This window comes from Cyrtonyx montezumae, unplaced genomic scaffold, assembly GCF_038088225.1.
Source record: "Cyrtonyx montezumae isolate F1298 unplaced genomic scaffold, pur_monq_1.0 scaffold_8, whole genome shotgun sequence".
NCBI lineage: Eukaryota > Metazoa > Chordata > Aves > Galliformes > Odontophoridae > Cyrtonyx > Cyrtonyx montezumae.
Window position 1 is genome coordinate 90187427 of NW_027072089.1, and position 25864 is coordinate 90213290.

The 25864-nt window shown below is 38.1% G+C and overlaps 1 protein-coding gene across 2 annotated transcripts in view; it reads right to left on the reverse strand.

Moving 5' to 3' along the window:
* Positions 1 to 5125: 5125 nt before the first annotated feature.
* The window catches only part of NFX1 (nuclear transcription factor, X-box binding 1), an 88001-nt gene continuing 67262 nt past the window's right edge, over positions 5126 to 25864 (reverse strand). Inside the window, exons 20-24 of one of the 2 annotated variants that reach the window (XM_065753003.1) lie at positions 24994 to 25092; positions 21474 to 21540; positions 13891 to 14036; positions 8726 to 8827; positions 5126 to 7067 (exon numbers count right to left, since the gene is read on the reverse strand). In XM_065753003.1, the coding sequence (XP_065609075.1) occupies positions 6992 to 7067; positions 8726 to 8827; positions 13891 to 14036; positions 21474 to 21540; positions 24994 to 25092 (490 nt within the window). In that variant the 3' untranslated portion in view covers positions 5126 to 6991. Of the gene's footprint in view, positions 7068 to 8725; positions 8828 to 13890; positions 14037 to 21473; positions 21541 to 24993; positions 25093 to 25864 lie in introns of those variants that run through there. The other variant, XM_065753004.1, reaches the window with a different exon arrangement.

A 25864-nucleotide genomic window follows, 5' to 3' on the forward strand; every position in this document is an offset into this window, starting at 1 on the left:
CACCTGTGCTCGCAGTGCAGGAGTGGATTTTTTATGCCACTTTCTCATGTCCTCTCCGTTTTCACACGTGACGTGTTACTGCTGTCATTTGCTTGAGCAGAGAGGCGGTGGCCTTTGGTGGCTGAGACTTTCACCAGTTAGATCAATTGCTTCATCAGATTCTTTGGGTCATGCTCGTCTTCATCAGGTGTTTCCAATACTGACACAGGTTTATCCCTATTAATCAGTAATGACAGTTCCTCCAGTATAATTTTCTGTGTCTTCTTCATCTCTCCTACTTCTTCTGCTACTGCTAACACAGCTGCAATGGAAGCATGTGATGGCGGAAACTGTTGTTCAAAGTTTTGAATTGTAATAATCAATTCATTAACTGGGAGTCTTCTGTCTTGGCCCTCATATCTATGGAACGTTGCTACCAGTGTACTTGCATACCTGTCTGGTGCTGTTTTTGAGAGTTTCCGATATACATCGGGTGTACACCTTACTTTCTCAGGATCACGGTCCTGGTGTGGAATGTTAGGGACGAAACTGGGATCATACAGCATCTCTACTACAGCTGTTTCTCTCAAAAATTGGATGCCTTTCTCTACGGTATTCCATCTTTCCACCTTAGGCTCCAGATAGTCTTTGTAAGGATATCTCTCCTTTACAGCCACTAGTACTCATTCCAAGAGGGTAGTGACTCTGTTCAGATATCTACTAATTCCTCTGTCGATAGCTGGGTCTCAAGCAATGCTTCCCAGTTGGCGGACTTCGTTGCCAACACCGCAGCAACCAGGTGACAATAGATTCACCCGAGCGCTGTACAAACTCCTTTCTTGAACCTTGTATTTCAGTCATCTTTAGGGGCCGATGAATAGTGGTAACAGTGACTCCGTCATCATCGCTGTCTTCTCCATGTCTCTCACTCTTAGTGGCCTTTTTAGGTGGTGGTGGTGGTGGTGCTGAGGAGGGCCCCTCGCCTGGGTACTCCTCTTCTTTCTCTGCTTCTTCTTCTTTCCGTTCTAGGCGCGAGGACACCCGTGTCCATTTCTGGCCTTCCACAGGGGCAACCGACATTGATGCCAGTGCTTCCTGTGATTGGTCAGGTCTAACTTCGAGGTATCCATTTTTGCTTAGGACCTCGGTTTGGAAACCATTTCTCTCCAGAATATCAATTATAGCTTGATAAGCACAAGCCAAACCCCAAACAATCCATTCCTTCTCGGATCGTCCTGAGTCTCATAGCTCCTTACCTAAACACTCACTGAATTTCTCAGGATCCCACAGGTGCTCAAGATCAAAATTGCATAATACTGGGGGTCCCCATGCTTCTAATTTCTTTCCTAATTTTTCCCACCTTCCCTGCCATTCAACACTCTGGTTTTGAGGAAGGCTTACTCCAAATGATGTAAATTACTGTTGCCAAGAGTGCATTCAGAAAAACAGATAACACAGTTGCCAGGGTAGCATCCTGAACATAGGTAAAGACCTGAAAAGAGTACTTGGAAACCAATCCAAATGCTGTATATCTGTCACATTAGCCAGGGTGCTTAGGCAGGAGGTATGTAACCCCATCAGCACACTAAAGTAGCTGTATGCACATATGACGCTGGTGCTGAACATGAGGAGCTTAAAAAGACTCCAGCATGCTCGAAGGTACATGAAGACCCTTAGTCCACTTAGCATCAGTTTTACAATGGAGTACAAATACTGCTTTGCCCGCATTCTCCACCAATAACTGTCACGGTGTAATCCGTTACAGTAACCCAAGGATAAACAGAGAAGGGAAAGAGAAGAGAAAAAGGAAAAAAAAAACTGCAGTGGCCACGCGGCCGCCCAAGCAGAGCCGCGCGCTCCGGGGGGAGGGGAAACAGCGGGAAGAGATGGGTCTACAAAAAAAAACAACGACACGATCTGAGAAGGAATGGTAACTTTACCAAATCTAATAAAATTGAACAATTGAGAGAGAAATGAAGTTTCCAAACCAAGAGCTGTGAGCTTACGTTAAGGAGGAATTGCAGGGGAAGCACACGTGCTGAACCTCCATGGCAGCCCAGAGGAACGCGCCCAGGCAGAGCGCCGCCTGGCATCCGGTGCGGAGCTCCGCCCCTCTGCTGCTCCCAACAGCATTAACTCCTTAACTGCTGCATGATGCTCTGATGTGGAATACCGGCATCAAAAACCACAAAACCACAACATACCTGCTTAATTATTGACTACATCAATAGAAAGTTATTAGAATTGCATAAAGTTTTGACTGAAGTTGTTGAATGGTCCTTCCTAAGCAATCACACAAACATACTTAATTAGAAACTTAATTGATATCTATTTATTTGACACGAAAATACTGAATTTAAGCACCAACCTGAAACAGTATTTACCCCAGGCATTACTGAGCTAAGACTTCAATTTACACTTTGTGAATTAGCATTTATTAATACCTATGAGGAGGTACCTAACTTACCAGGTAAGCAGTGAAGTCTGAGATTCCCTGAATTGCTTGTTGAAGACAACAAGCCCTTTAAGTGCCTTGAATGTAAAGTACAATCCTTACTACCTTGTTTGACAGGGAACTATCCATTACATTCAACCACTAGTTTTCACCACTTTTATTTGCCACCACAGCCTGGATTTCTTTAAAAATGCTCGCTAGTAAGACATGTAAACTTATCCTACATGTGTGATTTTTAAACAGAGACAATTCTTTGGTTCTCATCTACTACATAAAAATGTCATATTAATACATATTTTTTCTTACAGTGGGTATTAGTTTTGCTTATTTACAGCTTCTTATAAAAGAAGCCCTCCAGCTCTTAAATTAGAATAAATTTTGTACATGTTTAGAGAATAAAAGGTGAATACATGAAAAGAATGGACTTTGGAAAAAGTACAAATTAGATCTACTAGGAAGCTGAATCATTTACTAGGTGACAGTTCTGAACAGAATTTCACAAAAAGATACAAGGGGCAAGTAAAGCAGATATTCATACAACAGAACCTGTTGCCCCTCCTTTGTCTCACTGAGAGCAGCTCCAGGGCAGGCAACAGTAAGTGAGATTTTCACAGAGTATTAAAAATGCTGATGCTGCTTATCTTTGTGTACACCTTGGTGATGGAGATCCTTGAGACTGGCATAAAAACCAGTACATGGAGGAAGTATTGTGGAAGCAGTCCTGTTTTGGCTGAAGGTAGTGGGAATAAGCAGAAAAACAGTTCCAGAGTAGAATCTTAAAGCCCACAGTACCTAGAGTGAGACCTCTGGCTTCATGAAATGAAATATTATGCCATGAAATGAATATTAAGTTAACACCCCTCTGATATCATAATGACATCTTAGAAGAACATGCTAAACATATGACTATAGTACTCAACTCTCTGCCAAATCATGTTAAAGATCACCCCAATATGGGAAACAAATAAGGTTTAAGATATAAGGGAAAGTATGTTGTGGGTTGTATAATGGAGAAGAAGAAGAGAAAGAAAAATAGACTGAAGAGAAGAGAGCTAAGAGAGGGAAGCTGTGTTCCTCTTCTTCTACCAAGATAGGAACACTTTCTTTGTAATCATTACATTCTCACCTCTTGGAAAAGACTATGTGGGATACCATGCATTTTCCTAGCACTGTTATCATATATTCGCACCATAGGCAGTGAGTGCATTTATTGGTTGCATGTTATGTCTGTTGCTTCCATAAATCATTTTTTCTTTTTAAAAGTTTGTGACACTGTCTAGCAAAAGTGCTGAGGGGATTCTGTCAGACATGCACTTGTGAATCTGCCCCATTAAAGTCCTGAAGGGATCCTGTGTATTTGCCTCTGGAATACCAAAACAGAGATCACAAACAATTCAAAGCACAGAATTTTCAATTTATTTTTATTTCAGCTTTATAAAGAAGGTCATTTTACACCATTAATTTCAAAAGATAAACAAAAACCCAATCAACTCAAATAAAAATCTTTTAACAAATAACTTAAAATTGTTCTAAAACACTTTTCTTACTTTGCTTATTATGTGGCAGATATTGTACAGAAGTGCCACAGAAACAGTGGTACTGAGTTCTACTTAATCATCCTACATAATTTTAGGTTAAATCCAAGCACTTAATACTCTGAGCACTTTAAACACATTAAACAATATAGATAATATCACAGCCAAAATGCAAAAATATCTATTTTATACACAATCTTAAAAGCGCTTAATGAAGTTGCATGAATTCTAACTGACATCACAAGTTACTTGAAAGGCTGCTTACTGCAGAACACCTGTATCAAGTTAATTTACAAGAAACAGTGTTACTCTGAGGACTGTGGAAAAATGTCTAGTGTGTTCAAGCTTAAGTCTTGGTTCCAGTGATGTCAGTAAGGTTTTCGCTACTGACTTCACTGATGCAACAATTGCTGTTATCCACTCGTTCTTCTATCACATAAAAGGTGTAAAGGTATGCTGAAAGAGTTACAAAATAGCTAATTGAAAATTATTTCTATGAGGCACACATGCAGTAAGAAGAGTTATCATAAATTTCAAAACTACAGTCTTCAGTACTATTCCATGAGAAAGTCACAGACACTGCAGCCAAAGCGAGTAAGAACAGAGCAAACACCTCTGTTACACATTGCTGAGTTCCTTTTTAAGGCCATGTTACTGTGTTCTAGGAAGAAAGACATCCACACTTACTCTTTTTGGTATTATTTCCCTAGATGTATGGTAGATATGTAGTACCATGTTTTAACCAAGTTATTAAAATGCATTTGAAAACGAATGTTTTTGCACATATGACTTGAGTCATAACTACAAATAAGCTCCAATAGCCATGATTAAAGATGTGTAATATACATATCTACGTAATTTTTTTTATATTCATGCAGTTAAGGTGTATAGTGATGAGTACGACTTCTCAGTATTCAGTGTAATTACCAGTTTCAAATTGAGAAGCTAAAGATAACTGGGTTTTATTTAAACTAGAATACTTGATTGCTGAAGTGCATCTCTCCAGGCTCACACTTTTATGTCAGATATAATTTGATATAAAATAAATTGAAACAGAGATGGATATTGTGTTGTGGAAGCTTTTTTTCAGCATGGGTGAAAAGTTAACATGCTTCAGCCTTATGCCATTTAATACCAACTAAATCAATTAGGTCTGTTTTTGTTTTTTATTATGCTTTTGTTGTTGTTGTTGTTATTACTAGGTCTACCTATGGTATACCAAATGCATTAGACAGATGTGTACTGGAGATACACTTTCAGCTCACCAGACATGTGACAGCTCCTGTCCAGAACAAACCTTTGCAGTATAACTATGTACATTCTCCCAGTTGGCAGTTAACTGGCTCAGAAACACGAACATACTAACATAGCTCTGAATTCCTAGACCAAAATTAACCTTTGTCTAGCCAGGTACTGCAAGTACTGGAAATAGATACATTCCTCATAATGACTGTATTTGAAGAAATACAATGCTGAGAAGATGCTAAGCAATTTATTTCTTTAACTTAATATAGTGAAGTGGTACACCCTGTAGGATCAAACATTAATTTGCTTAAAAAAAAATAAGGGCAGTATAGGCTTTGTTAATTTCTCTTTCATTTATATTCACTAAATGTAAGACAAAAAATATAAAAATAAATTTAAACTACTACATGCAAATTAAAAGCTCAAGAACTGAGAATCCCTCTGGTAACTGTTCTTATAACAGAAACATATGCATTTGAGGCATTTAGAAGCATCTTATGCAGAATAATAAGCACAAAAAATTGCAGTAACATGCATTTTAATTCTGAAAAGGTTTTGGAGACAGATGCAGTGAACTTGCTGCTCACTCTTTCATGTTTCACAATGTCAGGAGAATGCTGAAAATGAAATGTAGCTACAGAATTCTTCACATTTAAGGTCTGCAGTTTCATGATTAACTACATGAATCTAAGCATGGACTGCTATCCTGCATTTTCTTGTCAACAGAAGTTAGAGCTGTGCCACTTCTGGTCATACAGTTTTCTCATCCACCTTACCTCATAACCTGGAAGAAATTCACCATCTATGAAACTGCTTGTTACATCGTATACTCATTGCATTTTGTTCACAGCATTTCCATGCAACAAATATCTCCCACTGGCAAAGAGCTAACACAAATGTTCTTAAAAATTTTACAAATATTGTTCCAAACCCTAAACACATATAGACCAAATTTTACATATTCCCTTGAGCTTGCACAATACAGAAAAATATTATAAATCATGAAGAAAACCATGCAAAGAAAACCCCAAGACCACCAAACTAACTTATCTAAATGAAAAATAAACCAAATTACAATAAAGTAATAATAATAAACCTTGTCTTGTTTGGTGCCTCAAATAACACAGCATCAATAATTTTCTTGTCTATTTTTTTTAGTGTCAAATTTGAGACACAACAAAATATACCTTAATTTCCCACCTTCCTCAAATCTTTTTTTTTTTTCAGATTCCAAGTCTGTGCTCCCAAGTGGCAATTAGAGTATTACTCATAATTAGTGACTAAGTTTCGTATTTCTTTGCACACAGAGGAGTAACTCAAATCCCCAAATTAACCACATTAACATATTAGTAAATTAATAAAATATGAAAATTCTTCTAGAATATTCCCATTAATGTTTTTAACAGATTATCCCTGGTTCAGTTTAAATTACATGAGATACATCAAAATAAATCTGTAATTATTATTATTAATAATAATAATACCAAAAATAATCTGTTTGATCACCAGCTCTTTCACTTTCAAGGCATTGATGGAAATTTACATCATTCTGACAATGTTCGATAAAAATAAAAAATCGCAGACAACCCAGGTTTCAAAAAAAATGATACTAATGTTAGGTACAATGCACTTAGGTAAAGTATTGCAATCCAATTTTAGATGTTAAATCATGGATATGTGAAAAAGTACTCATTTGACAATAACCAAAAAGCACCTTCTGCAGTAATTAAGTATCTTCACCTGTGAGCTTCTATGTCATAATTCTACATCAATCACTTCAGTCTTGGACATCAAAGTAGTCAATTACTGGCTCTTCTTTTAATGTTTTGGACAAACCACTGCTTCCACTATTCCTGAAATTATAAGAATATTCAATATTACTCCCTTTGCATGAAAAACAAGACAGAAGTAAACTGAAATATAGATTCTCATAATGTCTCAGTGTGCACTTGCACACTGTATTGGTAAATGGCAGTTCTAAATTATATTCTAATGAAAATGTCTTAACACTTTGGAAAGCCTTTAACTGTAATTTTTGGGGAAAACTATATACATTAGTGTGTGGCTGAATTGAAACAATTATGTTTTGTCTTTTACCAGAAAGTACCTATTATTAGTAATACTTATTGCAAAAACAATGATATATTGAAGAATAAATGTTACTGTATATTGCAGAATAAACATACCTTTCTAAAGGAAAGAGCAAAAGGAATATTTTTGAAGCAGTCACTGGTCAAAGCTGTTTATTTTTAAAAGCAAGAATAACAAATAATATATATGCACATTGGGTTTACATGGCAAAGCTTTGGTAGCCAGGTGACTGCAAAGATTCCATTTGTAAGAAGAGACTAGAAGGTACCAGAGGCTATTATTACACAAGAGTCAGTTCCAGCCAGCTCAAAAAGGGAACCATAGATTGACCAAATTTGAGCCAACAAGCAACGCTGCTTGTACCTCTGTGACAGCATATTTAAGAAAGGGAAAAAAACACTGTGCGACAGTAGCTGGAAGAGAAGACTGAGAAAATCTGAAGTAAACAACCCTGCAGGCAGTAAAGTCAGTGAAGAAGGAGGGGTAGCGGGTGTTCTATGTGCTGCCACAGAAGTCTCCTTGCAGCCTAAGAACAGGACCATGGTGGAGTAGGCTGTCCCCTGCAGCCTACAGGGAGATACTACAACCCAGAGTGGAGTAGGTGGGTGAAGCCTGATGGAGTCTGCAGGGCTTATGGAGAGCTCCTGCAATAGTAAACTCCAGGCTGGAACAGCAACTGGTGGAGAGTATCCCATGCAAAAGCAAATGATACTAGCGGAGCTGCTGCTGGTGGAGGATCCATGCGGATCAGTCTATTCCTGAAGGACTCCACCCCACAGCATGAACTCATACCCGAGCAGTGGTTGATGAACTGCAACCTGGGGAAGCTCAAAATGGATCAGTTTACAAAGGACTGTATACCATGGGAGAGACTCCATACTGGAGCAGGAGAAGAGAGTGAGGAGGAAGAAGCAGCATCAACAAGGCATTATGGACTGACCACAACCCCCATTTCCTCATGGTGCTCAGAGGGAGGAGGTAGAAGAAAGTGGACAGAAGGAAGATGGTTTTAGTTTCCTTTAACTTCTCACTGCTCTACTCTGTTATCAATACACAACAAATTAATCTACCCTATGCTAACTGCTTCGCATGAGATTGTAATTGGTGAGTGATCTCCCTGCCCTTATCTCAGTCCACGAGCTTTTTTTTTTTTTCCCACCATATTTTCTCTTCCTGTCTTGCTGAGGAGGGGGAGTGAGAGCAGTATGAAGGTGCTTAGCTGTCCATCAGTGTTAAACAACGATATGGTAACACCAAATTGAAATATTGTGAAGATTTTTGTCTAAACACAGTATAAAATCATCCAGCAGATTTTGTAGGGTTATGTAATTCTAAAGGAATTTTCTTTCTATTTAAAATACTCTTCTCAAGTAACTGAGCACAGAATTGATGAACTCAATTTTTTAAGTAAATTTCTTACTTATCTGTTTGTTTGTAATGAGGAATAGGAGGTGGAGGCCTACTCTTCATTTCTTTATCTAGCACAGAAGTTAAGGTATTACTTGGACAAATGGATTTCCCTCTAGAGAAATAAAAGAAAAAGTTATTTTATTAAATAGGAAGTTATACACATTAGGAAATAAGGGTAAAAATAATCACATTTAAAAGTAGTGGTCCCAATGTCAGTGTTTATATTTGTATTTCATCTAGACAAACATTTAATTTTCATAGAATCACAGAATCTCAGTTGGAAAGGACCCACTAGGATCACTGAGTCCAACTCCTGGCTCCACATAGTACCACCTACAAATAAATATATCCAAGAACATTCTGCAAAGCAAGGGCCACCCTTGCGTAGGGTCATGGCGTAGGGCAGTATTTTCTCCAATACAGGAAGTTTTATCATGTCCCTAGCATGCATCGTCTGTGAATCACGATGATCTTCAATATTGCATTCCATGTCCAAAGGCTACACTGGCTGGATAAAGGAGAAAGATATTAAAAGGAAAACAAAAAGAAAACAAAAAGAAAGATTTGAAAGATTATTCCAAAAAGGCATCTAGTCCAAGTAAGTACCATACACACTATATATTTAACAGGATGTGCTATAAATTTAAGAATCACTTTCCAGAGTGAGTTTGCTTTATTTCAGCTTCCAGTCAGTGTTATGATTTAACTGCAGGACTTCTACTATCAGTATCTTTCCCATTCACAGACTCTTTTTTTACCATTCAAGGGAAAAGTAAACTGAATAAATTAAAATTCTTAAACCTTGTCTAGGACAGATTTTTTTTACCCTTCTTGCAGCTTCCTCTGAACTCATGCTATTGGCATTTTAAGACCAAACTATTTTGCAACTATGGTACACTAAACTACAATGCTTTCCTATTTCAATATGAATGCCTTCTCATCTAAGGAACGTTTCACTGCCTTCTATGTTGTAGAATCTCCTCTAAATATTACCTGCTAGTTAATTTTTAAATGGAGAGTAAATTAAATTGGCCTCTCCATTTCAAAATAGTTGAATAAATGCTGCTACTTGTCCTTCTATCTACATTACATTCATAACTTAATAGTTAATTTTATCACACATTGGAAAGAAACGTGTTTGAATGCATATTTATTACTTTATCATTTAATGTAACCTTAGCCTTTTCCATACTTCTATTCTGAAAAGTACCACTGAATTTGAAAACACTAGAATACACACAAATAAAATAGAGGATTAGTAATGGTATCTTCAATTACATTTATACACACAAAGGTTTTTTGCTTTGTGTGTATAAATGTAAAATGTATAAAAATAATAAATGTAATAAAATAAATGTATAAAAGGTTTTCATATAAGTAAGTTACTATTACCTATTTGACAGTTGTTACATGCTGTATGAACCTTCATCCTGATAATTTGTGCCCGTTATCTTGTCCAACAAGAGAAAAGAGAAGATGCATTCTGCACTTGAGCTATGATTTCAGACATCTTAGTGATAACTCCCCAGTACTATTTCCAAGAAGTTATTCTGTATCTCTTACTATTCTTAACAGTCTTAAGAGGACTGCTCCAAAAGCAGTGTTTCCTATTTTATTATGTTGGGCCACAACATTAGAAGCAGATGTTGGTGGGATGGCAACAGTGGTTGAACCTTCCACCAATATTCCATTACATTTTTTTGTTGTGTGACAGATGGTAGGCAAAGGGGCAGTCTGACAAAATGGTGACTGATACCGGCTGTGCATATGAAATAAAGGGGTAGAAATTAATTCCTCAGTGCATAAAAAATTGCACCGCTGACATTCATTGATGCTTGCTGAGTGTTTATGGAGACCACAGTGAGGTAGTGGATGGTGTGTTTCAGCAGTGGTGACAGTGGATTACTGCCACTGGAACAGATCTTTATGATGCATGCGCACTCTTGTTCATTGCTGGCAAAAATGCATAGCTAATGGTGGTGACTATGTTGAAAAATAGTGTTTTGTACCTGAGAATTTGCTTTATTAATTAATGTTATTGTGCCCTTTGTATCTTTAGTACTTTCCATGGAAATAAATAGGGCACTATTTTTGAAGCAACTTACATATGTTGCTTATAAATCAGCTTAAAAAGTAATGTGGTAGTAACTGAAAGTACATTTACTTAACGTGACCAGAACACCTAACAATTTTACTTTATTGTTATAAGTCAATAATGTATTGTGCATTTCTGTGTTTAAGGCAGCATTTACACAGAAATTAAGGGGAAAAAATATCCTAGCAATTATTTTATCAGAGAACAGACATTAACTTACTAAAACAAGCATTTAACTATATAACTATATGTTAAAATTTAACCATGTATTAAAACTCTCTAAAAAACTACATAAAACTATATAAAGATATGCTTTTATTAACAGCAATATACATTATCAAGTTGTATATAAACACTTAACGCAGTTCCTGGAAGGAACACCAAAAAGATTATGACTGTTCTTAAGAACACTTCCAGGATGCCTGAAGTCACAGAATTACATAATGGCATGGGATGGAAGGGATCTTTAAGATCAACTAGTTCCAACCCCCTGCTACACACAGGGACAACTCCCACTAGACCAGGCTGCTCAAAACCCCATTCAGCCTGGCTGTGCATGCCTTCAGAGAAGGGGCATCCTCAACCAGCATCTCTCCACCCTCACAGTAAAAAAAAAATCTTCCAAATATCTAGTCTAAATCAACCCTCTTCCAGTTTAAAGTCATTCCCCCTCATCCTATCACTACAAGCCTTTATAAAAAGTCCCTCCTAAGCTTTCCAGTAAGCCCCCCTTCAGATACTGGGGAAGCTCCCCCTGGGAGGGGGGTGTTAAGGTCCCTCCTGGGAGCCTTCTCCATATTGAAGAGTTCCAACTCTCTCAGCCTGTCCTTGTAGGGAAGGTGCCCCAGCCCTCTGATCATCTTTGCGGCCCTCCTCTGGACCCACTCCAACAGCCTGATGGCATTATGTTGCAGGTCCAGAATTGGATGCAGTAGTCTAAGTAGGGACTCACAAGAGCAGAGTAGAGGGGCAGAATCACCTCCCTCCACTTTCTGGTCATGCTTCTCTTGATGCAACTGAGGATACAGTTGGCATTCTGGGCTGCAAGCTCACACTTACTGGCTCATGCTGAGTCTTTCATCAGCCAACATCCCAAGTCCATACAAGTTGCAGTTGAATACTAACACGATGTAACAACAGACCAGCACCCCTTAATGACACTGCCTAAAGCTCTAGCACCCAAATTTATCAGAAGAGGAAACTAACATAAGAGACTTCAGGAAGCCACCAACAGATATAGTAAAGCACATGTCAGCTCAGTGAGGAAATCCTTCCCCCATTTGTGCCAAAACCAGTCTAGACATTACCTTTTAACAAGGTACTCCTATATGAAAGGAATCTTAGTTCAGAAGGAATTTGGTACTGCAACTGCTCAAAAGATGGTGACTGAAAAGGTGATCAGCAGGAAAACATAGAGGAGGGCACTTGCAAGGATTCACTCAGAGAATTTACTTCACATTACAACAGGAATGGAAAGGGCAATTCAGATGAAAACTGACAATCAGCACTGGGAATCCTCTTCATGTAGTTTGACACTGGCAATGCCGTATATCAGAATACTAATGAAGCTAATATGATCACCTCTCACAGACATTGCGGAATTATGCTTAGGGGTAGAGGCTGATGGCAAAGTGGATTTATAGTCTTTGTTCCTATAATCTCGTTAGTGGAAGTTTCCTTAGTACCAAAGAGACCTTCTCACTCTTCAGACACAACCTGTACATTGTTGTCACCATTTCAGTGATAGAATTGGAAAAGAGAAAAAAAGAAACTGTTGTGAAATACTTGAACTTGAAACAAGCTATCACTTGTCTGAAGTGTCAATGACTTTTAATGTCTTGAACAGAACAAAGAGAAAGATAATGAAACTAACTTTTGGATGAATTCACTGAAGAAACATTGCTAGGCAGATGAAAAATATTCTCAGAAAATCACTCACAGTCATTAAGAGCACCAGAAGTAAAACTGCAGCACGTTTGCTCTGTATTGTGTGTTCTTCCTTAAATAACACATGGGAAGGACCAAGTTTGCTACTACACCACGGAAGTCTTCCATTCTAAATTTGCAGTATATAACATCTTTGCTTTTACATCTATCCCACTCCTTTCTCAAACACTTTCTCCATTTATTCATTAATTTCTCATCATCCTCTAGCCTCTTTATTTTTCTCACGTAAGCCTTTTGAAGTGTGGCTTAGTTTATCAGCCTCCTTTAGCAGAAACATGGGTTCATGAAGAGAAATCTTACAGAAGTGATCCGACTTCATTGGAAGTACTCAAGATTCTAGCTAAGCTACCAATCCATCAACAGCCTCAGAAGCAAATCATGGCACTCTAATAGCAGGAAAGGTGAAAAAAATTACTATTATATTTTTTTACTATTATTATTACTACAGTCAATACAGTGAAAAACTTGTTAAACCGCTTGTCAAAGAACCACAGTTTGACAGTGCTAAACTAAAAACCGATAGTGTTAAACTAAATAAAACACTCAGTGATAACAGAATCAAGAAAGTCATGCTCTCTCCAATACAATAATCTTGCTTCACTTCTACTATGAACTTCCTCTTACAGGCCCTCTCTAAGTATCTCCAGTTTTGTTTAGAAATCTCAAGCAGTAACTCCATCTTCCTTTTTGTCTTTTATCTTGATAGAGGATAGGACTTCCTGTGGCATATTCAGACAGAGCAAATAAGCTCTAATAGCAAGCTTCTCCAAAGAAGGTGCAAATTTAGAAGTGAATTCTCTATCCAGCCATTAATTTTCATGAATATTTATTACATCTATTATCTTTGACACTTCTCCCAAATTTAGCTCATGAGAAAAAGAAAAGAAGTTAGTGCTCAGTCAAGTGGAAAAAAGCCTTCTAAAAATCTTGTTTTTCTTGCTTTCTCATTTTTAAACTGGGTTTACCTGAAGATGTACTTGATAATGAGAAATAGAAGTTTATCAAATTATCAATTTAAAACTGCATTTAAAAATTTTAATGGTAACTACTGCATGTTGCAAATTGCACTGCAATAAAATCATTCAATTAAATGATAAATCATACACAGTTTCTAGAACAAAAAAATTACATACTTGACCGCAGTGATAACAACATTACGCTTTGGCTCGTTGTCATAGCTCACACTTTCAATGCCATAAACCTGAGCTAATTCATGGATGATTCTGCGGTGATCTCTGTTCATTGGTGGGTAACAATGACTCTTCTTCGTGTACTTGCCCTGAATTCAGAAGAAAAAAAAAAGATACAGTATTCCTTTAGCAAAGAAAGGCAGGGTGTGAGGGAGAAACAAAGTAAGACTGCTTCTACCTCAAAAATTTTGCCACTGTGACAAAAAGTAGAACACTAATAATTCATTATTGATAAAAACTCATCTAAATATGACAATTTAATTCTCACATCAAAGCATTAACACCCATACATATGTATTTGTGAAATAAATTCTGAATATGTCCACTCTTCTTACATCCCTAAGAAGTGGGATAATTTTTCTGAATTTTCTTTTTTCAGATTGCTTTCTTACAGTGCAGATACTGCAAATTGCTATAAAAGCATCAGATTTAGCTATCTTTTCCCTGTACCAAAGAAGCTGTTCATAGTAAATTCTGTCATGTAATGAAGTCTACTGATACTGTTAAAATAGTTCTAGTTTCCATTAACGAAGACTGATGTTTGATTTGACACTGATTGTTACATAAAAAGTAAAAATAAACAAACAAAAAAAACCCCTAAACTAAATTATTTGTACCTCACTCCTAATGGGTGGTGTGACTTAGTAACATCATATAAGATACTCAATACTTCAGTCTGCTTCAATGACTCTAAACACTGTTTCAGACTTTGCTTTATTTGTTACCAAAGGGTATCACAGGTCTTTGGGTCTATAGACAGAATTCAAGGGGAAGGTAAACTACCAGTTTCAAACAAAGTTTGAGTCAGGGACTGCTACAGAATTCTGAACTTGAACCTGTACAAGTCTGGGACTGGATGTAGGAGATTTAATGACACAAAGAGACAAGAACCATCTTTGAAAGGTAGTAGAGTTTTGGGTATGAACCTAATGACTGGAAAAAAATAAAATGTTGTGCCTATGCTCAGGAAGAGCAAGAATGACAACAAGGACAACAGGCCGATCAGCTGCACTCAAAGTCTGGGAAAAAATAGAGTCCTCTTACAAGCATTTTTAGGCACATGAAGTAGAAGGACCCTGGAAGTAGCCAACTTAAGAAAGCTTTTCAGAATCTGACTGACAAAGGCCCTGAACAACGTGGTCAGACTTTATTGTTGGCTCCTCCTACAAGGAAGAGGTTGCACAAGACAATTTCTGAAGGTTCCTTCTAACCTGAATGATTCTAAGATGCTTTCTGACATTCAAATACAAATATCTGACTCTGGATTACACAATGAGAATTACTACATCAAAAAGTAGTCACATTACAGAACACATGAATAGTCTTTTCTAAATCACTAAGATGCAGAAAACCTCATTTCAGAATCTAATAAAAGGACAATTTTGATAAACCTTGCACCATTCACAAATGTTAGTTCAAGCCTGGTATTGCCAGAAGTAACTTTGATGCAGTACTGTGTACTCTTTCTTTTCTAACAGTCTAGGAAACTACAATCTTAAACTTTAACTGGTTACATTTAGCAAAAGATTAAATGCACTTCAAAATTATTTAAACTGCAGAAATGAACACAGATTCTTAAGATTTTTTTTTTTGTTAATTTAAAGAATTTTTACAGTAATCAGCACTTCAGTAAAAGAGAATCTTACTTAATAACAACCCTACTTATCATAATCTTTTCCTCTACTAAGAAACTTGACAAGACCTTCAATCATCACATTTACAGAAAAAGGAAGAATGAGGAGAAAAGTCACCCCATCCATTGAGAGAATACTAATTTGCCGCAGTCACCTAAATTCACCTATAGAAGACCATATATAACAGAGAAAGATCAACATTACCAATAAATACATTGTAGCTGCCCTGTAGATGGATGGTTAATACCTGCCTCCTCTCACAAACTGTTTGGTAGCTAAATAGTAAACAGACCTGAAGTTGTTGTCACTCTTTTAGATTTGTATTACTTTTAAAAGTAATTATATGCAGTCAGGATAGAATATTTACTAATATACAATAATAAACTATCTACCTACTACGACACTTAGGGGTTCTAGTCAAATGTTTGGATGAAGAGAACTCTACAGATCCTGCACCTATTTACAACTTCCTTTAGAAAAGTGGTGATAATTCTGGGCTCAGGGAAAAAAAAAAAAGAATTTCTTTCTGTATGCAGACAGAACTGGATGATACAAATATCTGTGTTCTCTGCTCACATACATCAGTAGCAACAACTCTGCTGTACTAGATTAGTACAGATAAGTCTAGGGGAACAAATATTCATGAGACAACCAAAGTCATAAAATAACAGATGAGTTTAACTGTATTAACGTGTAGAACGACCATTTAGTAACAAAAGGAAAAGAGTAAAAAAATCCTTTTTATTAGTCATTTATCCAGTTAAGCTGAAGTTCTATCTGAAGAACACTGCAAAAACATAAATCAAAGCAGAAGTATGTAAATATATGTAACAGTAATTTGTACAAGAAATAATACTGATATAGTCAGAGCTACCTGAATGTTTGATAGGCTAACATGCAAAATAATCTTAATACAAGGGAGTAAGCTCTACATAGAATAACAGAATCACTCAGGTTGGAAAAGACCTTAAAGATCATCAAGTCTAACCATGGCCTAACTAACATTTCTAACATGTAGAAATAAAGAACATAAGTCACATCTTCAACCAGAAAGGATTTAGGACATTGGTGTCTAACCTTTTGGCTTGTCTGGAATGCATTGAGTGGACAGGAATTGTCTTGTCATAGTCGCTCCGAAAGTAATGCCTCCTATTTATTTCCATGGAAACTACTAAAGATACAAAGGGCACAATAACACTATTTGATAGAGCAAATTCTCAGCTATAAAATACTGTATTTTAACAAAGTTAACACCATTAGCTATGCATTTTTGTCAGCGACAAACTAGAGCCTGCATGCTGCACTCATAAAAATTTGTACCAGCAGAAATGATCCACTGTTGCCACTGCTGAGATGTACCACCACCACTGTGTGCTCACACACACTGTCTGGTCTCCATAAATCTTCAGCAAGTGTTAATAACTATCAATAAGTGCAATTTTTTCTGCACAGAGGAATTCAGTTCCACTCTTTTGCTTAATACACACTTCCATGTCAGTCAGACTGCCTCTCTGCTGCCATCTATTGCATGCATTATAATAAAATGTAAGGGAATACTGAAGGGAAGGTTCAATCTCTACTGCCATTCCACCACCATCTGCCTCTAATGTCATGGGTTAACATAATAAAATAGGAGGCATTACTTTTGGAGAAGCCTTTGTAAAACATATAATATGGTCAATACATATTAATAAAAAAAACTTATTTTGATCTTCAATGTTTTTTATTAAAACAAAAAGGAACAAAACCACAAAACTAATGGGATATCTGACCTTGTTTACCTAATACATCAATCCTTGGTTTGATGAAAGTGGATGTTAATGAGTTACAAAGGTGTTTGTCAGAGGCTTTTGATGACATTTTACTCTTTCTGTACTTCATTCTTGAAAATAGCTGTTCAAAAATGTATGTGCTGCCAAAAAGTAATTATGTGAATAAGGTGTGATTGCAAAGTGAGGAATGTTTTCCTCTGTTAAGATAGGTTTTATAAAATAGAAGAGACATGAGCAAAGTTTTAAGTTGAATATCTAATTGCAACCATACAAATTCCATTTGAAAATATGCAGGTAACCAAAAATGCATTCACAAATATACGCAAAAAAAAAAAAGTATTTTTGGCCATCTTGAAACCTGTTCTCAAATTCCTTTATCAGAATGGAAAGCATGGCGGTATACTTTTCTCTGTTCACACAGTTGTGTTTAGCCAGTGTATCAAAAGGTATAAAATTAATTATTTGCTGTAACTTTTTTGAGTTGGCACTGCAGTGCATCCTCCAACATAAGAAAAGAGAACACATTTCTTTTGGAACAGCCATCATACAACATCAAAATTCTGATGGAACTCCCCAGGTAACTCTTTGATTTGCCTTCCAAAAACTTAATGAAAGAAGAATATTTAATCTGCACATGTATTATGTAGACTCTAAAGCTTAAGAATTGTGTCACTTGTCTTTGTTGTACAGAAATAAATCTCTTCCCCTTTGAAATATAGTTTATCTCCTGGGGATTACTTTTACCTTGCAAAATTGCAGTTCCCAACAGTGCAGAGTGCATGACTGTGCAGAACCTTGAGGTTGTCATGCAACCCTGAGTTGTTCACCTTGATCATGATGGAAACTTAACCAGTGAGCAATTTGCCTTTTATGTGGTGGTGGGAGCTGTCTTGGGCAGAGTGGTAAGAGTTCTCAATCTTTGGTCAGAAGGGGGGGTATGCAAAACCGCTAGGCTGGACTTCCAAGAGGGCAGAATGGAACTTTTAGGGACACCAGTAGGGAAGGTAGCTTAGGAGTAAGTCTTGAATGGCAAAGGGAGCCAGAAAAGCTGGATGCTCCTCAAGAAGTAAGTTTAAAGGCACAGGAGTAGGTTGTCCCTATGTGCCTTAAGACGAGCCTGTGGGAAGACCAGCATGGATGAATAGGGAACTTTCATCGAGACTCCAGGAAAAACGAATAAAGAGTTTACCCTCCTGGGGAAGAAGGGACAGGCAACTGGGGAGAGTACAGGGAAGTCGCTAGCATGTAAAGGCAGAAAAGCTAAAGTCTAATATGAGCTCAACGAGGTCACTGCGGTAATGGACAACAAATAAAAATGTTTACACAAATAAATACTATGAGTAAGAGAAGAACCAAGGAGTATCCTTTACTGGATGTAACAGTGAAAATGACCACTGAGAATAAAGAAAAGCCTGAGGTTGTCTCAATGCCTTCTTAGCATCTGTTCTTAAGAGTCAGACCAGTTATCCCTGGGGTACACGGCGTACTGACCTGGAAGTCTGAGGAATAAGCCCCTCATGATTCAAGCAGAAACAGTAAAGACCTGCTACTTCACCTGTACTGTCATAAGTTCATGGGGCAGATGGGATCTATACAAAGGTGCTGAAGCTGCCAGTACAGGTGATGGTCAAGCTGCTTTCCATCATCTTCCAGTGGTCCTGGTCAACAGGAGAGGTTTCACATGACAGGAGACCTGCTAATGCAATGCCCATCTCTAAGAGAGGTTGTAAGGAGAATCCAGAGAACTACAGGCCCGTCAGCCTGACCTCATTGTCGGAGAGGTTACAGAACAGGTCACCTTGAGGGAGATCGAATGGCATGTGCAAGACAACCAGGGGATCAGGCCTAGCCAGCACGGGTTCGTGAAAGCCATGACCTGATTGATCAACATGATCTCCTTCTATGACCAGGTGACTCACTTGGTAGATGAGGGAAACGCTGTTGACATAGTCCACCTGGACTTAAATAAAGTCACTGACACTAGCTCATACTAGTCAAGAAGACAAATGACATCCTGGCTAGTATCAGAAACAGTGTAGCCAGCCAGGGAGGTGATATGTTCCCCTGTACTAAGCTCTGGCGAGGCCACACCTTGAATACCGAGTACTGTGTCCAGTTCTGGGCCTCTCACTACAAGGAAGACACTGAGGCCCTGGAGCATGTCGAGGTAAGGGCAATAAAGCTAGTGAGGGATCTGAAGCACTAGGAGCAGTTGAGGAAACTGGGATTGTTTAGTCTGGAGAAGAGGAGGCTCAGGTGAAAACTTACTACTTTCCACAACTCCCTGAAGGAGTTGTAACTCCACAATTCCCACATTGCTAGCAGCAATAGAACTAGAGGGAATGGCCTCAAGTTGCACCAGAGGAGGTTCAGGTTGGATATTAGAAAAAAATGTCTTCTCTGAAAGAGTGGTCAGGCACTAGAATGGGTTGTCCAGGGAGGTGGCTGAGTCATTGCTCCTGGACGTGTTCAAGGAAAGAGTGGATGTAGTACTTAAGGACACTGTTTAGTGCACAATATAGGTTGTAGGTACACAGTTGGACTAGATGATCTGGGAGGTCTTCCTGAACCTTAATGATTCTACGATCCTTTAGGTCAGATAGGGAAAGTATTTTCTTGATTGATTTGTTTTATGCTTTTCATTCTCTTTTGCAATGTATACTCTCAATAGACACTAAATAGTCTGTTTGGTACAATCTTAAACAGTTGGTTACTGCTGTGAATCAAACATTAGAGATGTTCTTCAGCTCTCCCGTTCTCTTGTTCCATCATATTCTATATCACTAATTAACTATATTAGAAATTAGAGCTCTATGGACTAAGCAGTCATAAGTGAGAGAAAGGAGAAGGACACTGATACTAATAGAGAAAGTTACTGTTTCTTGAACTAAGGGAACTGGGGATAGTGCGGAGAACTGTGAAGTGAACTGTGGCTGAATCCAAATTTCCTTCTAGAAAGAGAACTACCACACACATCAAATGTTGGAAAGCATCCATATGTTTATAAGCAACTTCTGCAGTGGGGATCAGAAGAATCTAGGGCTTTCATTCTCAAAATCTGAATGTTTAAAAACCACATTTATGATTAATAACTTATCAGTGGAGATTCAAAAATGATCAGTCATCCATTACATGATCACAGAATCATAGAGGTTGGAATGAAACTCTGGAGAACATCAAGCCCAATCCCGCTGCTAAAGCCTAGAGTAGGCTAAAAAGAAATGCAGGTTTTGAATACCCAGCCACTGGACATGTGCCCTGTAGATATTTTTAAGTGTTGACTGGATCCCCTCCCAGTCTTATCCTGGCTAAAAAGTACCAAGACTGTCAGCCTTTCCAAATAAGAGATGTTCCAGACTCCTAGTAATCTTTACAGTGTTCCACTGGTCTCACTCCAGTAGCTCCCTGTCTTTCTTGAACTGGAGAACCCAGAACTGGACACAGTACCCTAGATGTGGCCTTACCCATGCAGAGTAGTGGGAGAGAAGATGCTCCCTCGACCCACTGGCCTCACATCTTTTTAATGCCCCCCATGACAACACTGGCCTTCTTGACCACAAGAAGGGCACAATGGTCACACTGTTGGCTCATGGTCAACCTTCTGTTCAACAGGACCCTTAGGTCCTTTTCTATAGAGCTCCTTTCCAGCACGTCAGTTCCTAACCTGTACTGATGCATTTGCTTATTCCTCTCTAGGTGGTAGGATCCTATATTTGTCCCTGGTGAACCTCATAAGGATTTTCCCTGCTCAACTCTTCAGCCCATTTAGGTCTCACTGAAACAGCCATCTGGTGTGTCAGCCACTCCTCCCAGTTTTTTATCACCAGATCACTGATGAAGATGTCATCACAACCCTTAACCTGATGCACTGAAGTCTGGTACTAATTGAATCTTTAATTAAAACAAAAAATAAAGCAAAAACCAAACCATCAGTTTGCTGTGACAGAAGTGATCCTACTTTTTTTCTATTTAGAATTCAAAATATGCATTCTAATATAGTTAAAAAATATTTATTTTTAATTCTAAACTATTAGTGGTAAAGCGTAGCAATTATTCAAATTCCTCCCAAACTGGACAAAACCGTTCATTTTAATAACTCAAGAAATACCCAAATACTGACCTTATTCACAGCTTCAACAAGCATTCTCATCTCCTTCTCAACATCACTGACAAATTTTAAATCTTTCCTGCAAAAACAACACACTAGGTAAATGAAGCAACATTACAAAGATGTAATGACTTTGTTTTTTTAACATTATTTTTAACAACAACAAAATTACAGATTTCAATTAACTGAGGCTAATACAGGAGTTTACAATGCACTTTGGTTTATACATGACTCTACAGGCATTTTAAAATGTTCATTTATGTCATCACTACTACAAAGATCTTGAATTATTTTCACTTCAAGCCTTGGAACCCAGCATAAAATTCTGTAATACAGCTCTACTGTCTGACAGTACAACTCTGAATTTTCATATCAGTAAAGTCTAGGTTTTAAATTTGTCATTTTGGTGTTTTTCAACTACTTGTCATTAAGTCAGTTCATGGATAACATGATTAGACATAAAAACAGGTATTGGGTTTACAGAGCGAAACTCTTCTCAAAGATTGAAAAAAGGTGTACTGGCAGGTTTTCAACTTATCTATCACAAAGAATTAATGAAATCAATAAAAGAAGCATAAGGTTCACCACAATGAAACAGAACATCCTTGATATGACATGTTAAGGATTTTTGTAATTAGTTTACCCTAATTAATCACAGAAGATTTGAATCTGTGAGAGTGAGCTTTCCACTCTGTTCTTAAATGAACAGGTAAACTAACTTCAAAAGGCCAACATTTACTAGCATATTACCTTCACATAGGAAATCTTCAGATACTCTTTTTTGTAATCTTGAAATTAGTAGAAAATAGAGTTACTTCTTCAAAGGGACCACCTTCATAGCAAGATGACATTTTTTTGTGAATTACATGTGAATTTCAAACATCCGTCAAAACATGGATGCCCTACCAAAGCTATGGATGCTGAAGTGAGGTATGATCAAAGGATCAAGCAGTCTCGAGCAAAAATGCAAAATGACAATGCTTGTCTACCAAAGACAGTAGCTTGTCTACCAAAATCACTAGACCAGTGCTACAGAGGACTCAGCCTATCACCGGAAAACCTTCAAGGTTTTGTAACAGGTCACCATTCATCAAATGAGTAAGACATTGAATGCAATTATCAGAAATCCTGAGTCATCAGTTCAGAAAAGTATTACATAATTCAGAGAACTCCAAAAAACAGACTGTAGGATTTAACCTTTAGCGTTAAAAAATAAAGGTCACTCCAGACATCTAGGCTATGAAGCAAAGTCAGCACATGCAGAATGAGATTTTGGAAAGAACACTAACACTAAAATCAGTAGCTTAAAAAAAAATAAAATTGATCCATTCAGAACACACTTAAATCCAGAGTCAGAAAGAAACATTGAATTAAATGACAGCCATGAACTCTTGAATTTTAAGGTGAAATGGCTAAAGAAGATAAGTAAAAATGGAGACAACAGTCCAATGAAATGGTCCACAAGCATCTAAAGTATATGTCTTCAGAAAGAAAATAAAAATAAATAATAATAATAAAAAAGAAACAGCTTGTAAAAGAGTTACTAACTGAAAGTGACCAGAAATATTTTCCAAGTGAACATTCTTTTAAAAAGAAATTCCAAGACAGTCAAAACTGAAGTACTCAGATGGGGAAAGAAGCAGATTTCACCAGCTGACTGAGAGAATTCAGTTAATTGTCTGTAGTAAATGAGTTGGAGAAGATGACCTGTACAGAAACTAATTCAATGGGCATCACCTATAATCCTTCACTATCTTTTCTGCTTGTTACACAATGTCATTTGCTGATGACACAAAACTGGAAGGAGTAACGCACCAGAAGGCTGTGCTGCCATCCAGTGAGACCTAGACAGGCTGGAGAGTTAAGACAGGGAGAAATTTAATGAAATGTAAGGTCAAATGTAGACTCGTGCATTTGGGCAAGAACAACCCCAGGTACCAGTATAGACTGTGGACTAACCTGTTGGAAAGTAGCACAGGGGAAAAAGGGACCTCAGGGTCCCAGTGCACAGCAGGATGACCATGAGCTAGCAATGTGCCCTTGTGGCCAGGAAGGCCAATGGCATCCTGGGGTGTATTAGAAGGGAGGCTGTTAGTAGGTTGAGAGAGGTCCTTCCCCTCTGGTCTGCCCTGGTGAGACTGCATCTGGTATACCTGAGACCCTCAGTTTGAGGACAGGGAACTGATTGAGAGAGTCAGGTGCAGAGCCACGAAGATGGTTAAAGGAGAAGAGCATCTCTCTTATGAGGAAAGGCTGAGGGAGCTAGGTCTCTTTAGCCTGGAGGAGACTGAGAGGTAACCTCAGTCATGTTTATAAACATGCAAAGAGTGAGCATCAGGAGGATGGAGCCAAGCTCTTCATCCAGTGACAGGACAAGGGACAACAGGTACAAGCTAGAGGTTCCACATAAATATGAGAAAAAAAAAATCTTCACGATAAGGGTAACCAGAACAGTGAAACAGGATGCCCAGAGAGGTTGTGGGGGTCTCCTCCTCTGCAGGCATTCAAAACTCACCTGGACACATCCCTATATGGCCTAATCTAGGTGTTCCTGCTCCAGCAGGGGGATTGGACCAGATCATTCAAAGTCCTTTCCAATCCCTGACATTCTGTGACACTACAAAGTGGCAGAGTTGTGACTACCCATGTGTGTGATCAAAGGTGAGGAAAGTGTTTTATGTCCGTTTCCAGAATCTTTCATACAGGGCTTCATGGAAGAATAACCTTGAGATAATCATTTACGCAAGTTGTGCCCCAACATACAGCACCTCTGACTAAAGACAACCTACAGGAACAACAGATTAATGCAGATGGTGGGAGAGACGAAGCAATTGCTCTTTCTTTGGAATGACATAGAAGATTCTGAGAGTTTGTAATTTAGGTCAAGAATTTTCAAGAGATTCAGTATTCAGTAACTGAAAATATCTTTTTGAAGGGATATTCTTGAGAAAACATCTGGAGATCTCTGAGATCTGCATATAAGCTGAATAGCATCAGGGAAAAGTAAAGGCAATAAAATAATGATAAATCTTCTGTATGCAGATGTTAAGAACAGTATTAGAATAGATCCTTAATCATGCTAATTTCAGACTAACCTAATTTCAGGCTGTTCATTCCACTGAATAACCCGAGTGCGTTACTATATTTTTAGAATCAATATACAAATATGAAGCAGCTAAGGAGATACAAGTAAAATTGTAGAATGAATCAAGAGAAGTACTTTCATTAAGGGAATTCAGAAGTATTACAACAACTATGTTTTAAGGCATCTGGAATATAGTACAGGATTCTGGTCAATTCTAAACACTGTAGTACGTGTAGAGAACAGTTGACAGGAAAATAGAAGTAGTTTGAAAATATGAAACTAAATATGTTAGTTTGTTTAATGTAGCAAGATGAAGGCTAGGTGAGATTTCATTGTACTCAAAAGAAGAAGAAAGAGCAGACATAAGGGAAATGTATACATGATCAATTTACCACCTTGCTCTCTATGGTGTTTATCTATGACACCTGTCATCATTAAAACACATACCTGGCATCTTCTTTTAAAAGGTCACTGTACTTCGGCCCAGAAGAACGAGTGTTAAAAGGGTCAGAATTATCATCTATTTCCAGAGCATCAGCAAGGCGCCTAAATTCAAGAGTAGTAGAGGAAAAAAAGCAAAAACACCACACACACAACAAATTAACCTGAAACATTTTGTCACTGAAGAGTAGAGATAAGCTACCAATACAGATAAGCAGCATATCAAATATCAGATTTTATGTTTGATACTAATATTTAAGACGTTTCAATAGACTATACTATTAAATCTTACTTTGCTCAATACAGATCCCTATTGGTGGTGAATGGAGTTAAATCCAATAGGCAACTAGTAACAAGTGGTGCTCCCCAGGGGTTAGTACTGGGGCCTGTCCTGTTCAATATCTTTATTGATGACCTGAATCAGGGCACTCTGTGCACCCTCAGTAAGTCTGCAGACAACACCAAGTTGGCTGGAAGTGCTGATCTGCCTGGGCCTAGCAAGGCCCTGCAGGGGGATCTGGACAGGCTACATTACTGGGATGAGGTTCAATAAGACTGAGTGCCAGGTCCTACACTTTGGCCACAACAGCCTCAGGCAATGCTGCAGGCTTGGGGCAGAATGGCTGGAAGACTGCGTAGAGGAAATGGACCTGGTGGTACTGGTTGATGCTTGTCTGAATATGAGCCAGCAGTGAGTCCGGGTGGCCAAGGCCAATGGCATCCTGGCTTGTGTCAGGAATTGTGTTGCCAGCAGGAGCAAGGAAGTCATTGTCCCTCTATACTCAGCACTGGCAAGGCTGCACCTCAAGTTCTGCATTCAGTTTTGGGTCTCTCACTGTGTTGTGGTTTTGTGGTTTTGATGCCGGTATTCCACATC